At 33.6% G+C, this 5,443-nt stretch overlaps 1 protein-coding gene across 1 annotated transcript in view; it reads left to right on the forward strand.

Annotated features, from left to right (window-relative positions):
* Nucleotides 393-5,443, forward strand: part of LOC107613757 (chaperone protein dnaJ 10) — a 6,727-nt gene continuing 1,676 nt past the window's right edge. The window contains exons 1-5 of the mRNA XM_016315884.1: nucleotides 393-681; nucleotides 1,132-1,191; nucleotides 1,552-1,634; nucleotides 3,314-3,479; nucleotides 3,574-3,703. Coding sequence (XP_016171370.1) covers nucleotides 595-681; nucleotides 1,132-1,191; nucleotides 1,552-1,634; nucleotides 3,314-3,479; nucleotides 3,574-3,703 — 526 coding nt within the window. The 5' untranslated portion in view covers nucleotides 393-594. The remainder of the gene's footprint in view (nucleotides 682-1,131; nucleotides 1,192-1,551; nucleotides 1,635-3,313; nucleotides 3,480-3,573; nucleotides 3,704-5,443) is intronic.

Below are 5,443 nucleotides of genomic sequence, written 5' to 3' on the forward strand. Positions count from 1 at the left end.
CAGAGCTCTAAATTGGAAAGGTCAAGAGTTTGATCCTTAGTGAACTCATTCTGGATATTATAGGTGATGTTCATTTTGTAACTCATATAGTCTATTGTACACATTATACAAATATTTCATTGGCTTTCTAGCAGAACTCTTTACATAATGAATTTGAATCCTCTAAAATTTGAATTTCACTTTAAGAAGTAAAATGTTTATTATTAATTTTTTTTCCCTTAAATAATTTTTCTTTCATATTTATTATTAGTCCCACCTATAAAATCAATAATGAGAGATCACACTTCACTCTCTAAAATGAAATTCAAATTTTAGAATATCCAAATCCTTACATAATCATACAATTATAATCGTTCTCTTTGATGATGATTTACTTGCATATAAAAACACATCATCGTCCTTTTCAGGTCGACACCGTGTCATCTGACACACGGATTCACCCGAATATCTCTCTCTCTCTCTCTCTCAATTTCTTTTAGTCGAAAACTTCGTTGTGAATTGTTCTATTGGGGTGGTTATAAAAGAAAATCTGAGAACAAGGATTTTTCTATTTAATCTTCAATTTGCTTGATCTTTAAGGAGCTCTGAATCGCAATGGTGAAGGAAACCACCTACTACGACACATTAGGTGTCAACGTTGATGCATCTGCCGCAGATATCAAAAAGGCCTATTATATCAAGGTAATATATTACTTAATTAATTAATCTGAAATTATTAACTTTCGTTTTTATGATATTGTTATTAAATTGCCTGATCTGTTTCTAAATCTGTCATCACTTTTTTAAATGGAACAGTTACTATCTTACCCGTTATGAACCTGCTTTGATTATTCGTTTCATTTGAAGCATTTTATGTTGGGAATTTTGTTTTTTGGAAAACAGAATTTGCAGTGTTGCCTTCTTCATGGATCTAATATGTTCCTCGCTTTATGTAGAGATGTTTTTCTTTTTTGAACTTTTTAAGCTGAAATTTATGTGAAATTTTAAGGGCGAAAAATGTAAGAAAGTGTGGGTTTCTTCTGTGTGTTGAGAATACCTTTTTTTCTTTTTCAGAGTTGAGAATACCTTGAAATATTATATCTTGTCTGTTGTTTTAATCTCTCTTACCCCTCTTTCTCTTCTTTTTTGCAGGCAAGAATTGTTCACCCTGATAAAAATCCTGGAGACCCTACGGCTGCAGAAAAGTTTCAGGTAAGTTACTAAGAACCAGAGTTTTTGGCTTCATGGTACTGACTACTGAAGAAGTTTACTGAGCTTTCATTAATAATTTTTATAATTTTTCTCTTTCTTAATTCCTACTAATAGAAGATTTATTCCTATCTGGAAGAGATACAAATAGTTAACTCTATTCAAATGGTTACTCCTTAAAAGTTCTCCAGCATGTTTCAATATCTTCATCAGTTTTTCCCTATGCCTTGTCGTGGTTGTATTGGTGTATTGCTAACTTAGGAGTATTAAACATTGGAGTATTTATAATTTGGATCTCTCTAACCCTTTAGTTTGCTTTGGTATTCCTTAGTATACTTTTCTGAGTCTGGTATCTATATGCAGGTACTTGGTGAAGCTTACCAGGTTTTAAGTGACCCTAACAAGCGTGAAGCATATGATAAATATGGAAAGGAAGGAGTACAAGAGTAAGTTCCTTCTACCTTGAACGGTTGAAAATAAATTGAGTAACTAATAGTGGATTGCAAGTAATTAAGCTTCTTCAAATAATCAAATGACTATGTTATTTTATTGCAGTTGGGATCTAAGTCATATAGATTCCGTTCAGTATGCTAGTGTTTAACTATTTTTTTTTATCATCTTTCATTTAATTTCCTCTTCTTGGTTACTATATTCAATTATTAGACAGATAGAAATGTAACCGGAGATATATTTGTTCACTGAGTATACTCTTTTCGTATGTTTTTATGTATATTAGTTTGATTTGAGCCCAGAAATTGGGTTTATTGTAATTCCTGTGGAGAAAGATAAAGAGAGTCAACAATAATGAAGCTGTTTTCCCATAAATGGGGTCAAATTACATGGATCAAATGGCACTACTATGTCTTATATCGATAAGCAAGTTATTTTATTATAAATCATTTTTAATGGTTTCGTCAATGCTGTTTCTTGGTTTTCCTTACTTAGATTATTGGGATACCTTCTATCTAATCAAATCTCTGTATTAGGGCTCCTAAAGGTATTTATTGGTTTTAATTTAGCCAGCATCTCCTTTAGGGATGACGGGCTTAACATCCTAGCTTGCTTATAGTTCCTGTATAATGGTTGCTCCACCACCTTATGTTAGATGCAGTTCTAAGCAACTATATATAAGGAAATAAAAGTGCTTCCTTGCTAGCAACTATAGCTTTTGGTGTTGTGTCAAGTGGCTGATCCAACAATCAGTATTACTCCGACTTGCACATGGAAAGAGAAAGGGGTAGAAAGTTTTTGTTTTAATTTAAGAAGAGTTACTCTTAGGATTCATTGGGCATAACATCCTAGTCCACAATGTTTGTAATTAGCTCCTTATGCTAGATATGGTTTTCAGAAACTATAAGGGACTAAAGTTGCACTCTCTTGGTTTAAATATACCTCTTTTTCCTGTCTTTCTCTATGATGGCCAAAAGACACTTAAACGATGTGAGATGCTGCAAGCTTGTTCTTCAAGAGGCTTGTTTTCTCCCTGCATAAAATCTCACACTATCCTTTTGTGACATTCTTCTTTTCCCTCCCCTCTAGTACTCAGACCTTAAAATGAACTGCTATAGATCTCCCCTTGCTACCTGGCACATGGGCAGGAGGTTATATTCTCATTCTTCTTGCCTTTATTCCATATCTTCCCTCTGCACTTTCCTTAGGTCTAGCATTTTTTGTTTTCCTTTTTCCATTTTATTTTGTTTTATTATTATTATTATTTGGGAGGGGGGTTGTTTATGTAATGTGGGCAATGTTTTATTACCGCAAGTGGTTGAACCTGAGTTTACGTTTCCTTTTGAGATTAGTTAGAACTTACAAACCAGACCTAACCAATTCTCACTATGAAAACATATTTAGATAGCGTTGCAGAACCTTTGCTTAAACAATAACGATAACTTGATCTATTCAGATTTGTGAATGTTGTCTCCTATATTGGGTTATCAAAATTGTATTGATGAACTAATGCCCAAGGGAGCTTTCTAGATGCTTCTGAGTTCTGACAATATTTTGATTTTTTTTTTGTTTCTTTTTTTTTTTGTTTCTTTTTTTTTCAAGGATCTTAACAGGCTTTCTGTTTGTTAATTAAGAAAACCTGTATGAACACTGATTTTTCTTTTCCGTTTTTCAGTGATTCAATGATAGACCCTACAGCTGTATTTGGAATGGTTTTCGGAAATGACCTATTTGAAGATTACATTGGAGTACTAAGCTTCATTTCTATGGCAACTATAGAAATTGAAGACAACATACAGGATCCTGAAGCTCAGAAGCAGAGGTTTCTTGAGAAGTTGAAAGTAATTATCTCTTACCAGTTGTCCACACCTACTCTTCCTTTTCCCTTCCCCATATTCCAGTAGTTGAATCTGTTTCATACTGTATTATCACCAGGAACGGCAGAAGGAAAGGGAGCTAAAGCTCATTTCAAGTCTCAAAAATCACCTGCAACCATTTGTTGAGGGTCGAGTAGATGAATTCATTAGTTGGGCAAATAAAGAAGCTATCCGTCTTTCAACAGCTGGTAAATGCCGTATTTTGAATACTAATATTGTATTGTTTAACAATGGTTGACAGTCTAGACTTTTCAGTAACTTACATTTGTAAAATGAGTTAGTTATGTATTTAAAGCTTTTTGAGCACTGTTAGAGGTTTCACTTGATCTGGAGGTGCAAATATTATTTTCATCTTTCAATATAAATGGAATTACTGAAATAATTTAAAGCTTGTTGATCAAGTTTAAGGTTTTGAAATTTGAATGGTTTGATGTTATTTGAATGACATTATTTCCCACTAAAGGAAGATGTCTAAATTATATCTTCGCTACATTTGAAAAATATATAATATGGTGTTAGTTTGGTATCGTCTTGGCACTCTATAATTGATGCCGTAGTAAGATTATGAAGATTCTTGTTATGTTTGAATTTTATTAACCTGTGCTGAGGTTCTACTAGTGGTTGTGCCTTATTAATACTTGACTAGCAATTAACTCATTCTCTGCAATGAGGGTCCCTTGGGTCTCAATATAGCAATCATTCTTGGCCTCATGCTGTCCAACCAAGAATACAGCATAAATCTCATACCCTTCTAGTGGACAACATAACCATACATGTCATTAGGTTGCATTTAATGGGAATTTAAATGATAGAGAAACCCTTTTCAGCTATCTGGTATCTGAGACTAGGATGTGAATTTGGACTTTCGAATCCTTTTGCTATTTTTTCATGTAAATCTTATTTTCAATTATTGATTTCATCTCTGAACATGGAAAGGTTCCCCTTGGAAAAGATCATTTGAAAATCCATATGACCATTTCTCCTTCTGAGGTAAAAAGCTTTTGTTTGGACAGCACTTCTTTATTAAGCAAACACTAATTGTATGCTATTGAAGTGTAAGCCTTTCCATTGTTTTGTCTCCTAATCTGTGTATATTACTATTATGTGTGGTTTAAGTTCCAACCTGGGGGCTGCTTTTTTTTAAAAATATAAAAATAAAAAAGACACTGTTGACAGGACTTTCCAGCATACATGATTCAATTTCAATCACTCATACAACTCATATCAAAGTTGAAGTTGAATATTGTTTCAACAAAGTACATTCTTATTGCATATATAGGATATATTTGAGGGCATTGATTTCGTGTAGATCACCTTTGTTGGATAGATCATCCTTTCCTAAACCTAGGAACCAGCATAACCTAATTATTATGACTGCGTATTTGACTGTGGAGTTCAATTTGAACAGGATTTTGAGCCTTGCACATTGACCATGAGCACAGTTTATGAGATAAGAATGACTTTGAGGCTAAGCATTGATAACTAAGTTGGCTTTCCTCCAAAATTAGCAAATGTCAACCCTCTTTTGGTAACGTTAGGGAGAATGGTGTTAATGTTAACATGGTACAATTAGAAGGATGTTGTAGTAACTACAAATTCATGTATGATAGAATCTCCTGGCTTAGTTTCTTTTGATTTAAATTTTGTTTACACAGCTGATATTGGACTTGGCTCTCGATCTAGGAGTAAGCCAAGTCTGAGCTAAGAAAATGGGCTCCATTGTTGAGACAGCCTTGGTAACTTTAAGTCGAATTTCTTCCTGACTTAGCTAAGTGCCAGCCTTCCTCTTGTAACTCAGGGAAAATGGTGATAAAGTTATCAGAAAGATGGAATAGAAATTATAAAATCCATGAATGTTACGACTTCTCTTTTAATTTCACTCCTGGTTCTTTGCCTCTCTATTTCTGCTGCTGCTTTTTTTTTTTTTT

The sequence above is a fragment of the Arachis ipaensis genome, chromosome B08 (genome assembly GCF_000816755.2).
Source record: "Arachis ipaensis cultivar K30076 chromosome B08, Araip1.1, whole genome shotgun sequence".
NCBI lineage: Eukaryota > Viridiplantae > Streptophyta > Magnoliopsida > Fabales > Fabaceae > Arachis > Arachis ipaensis.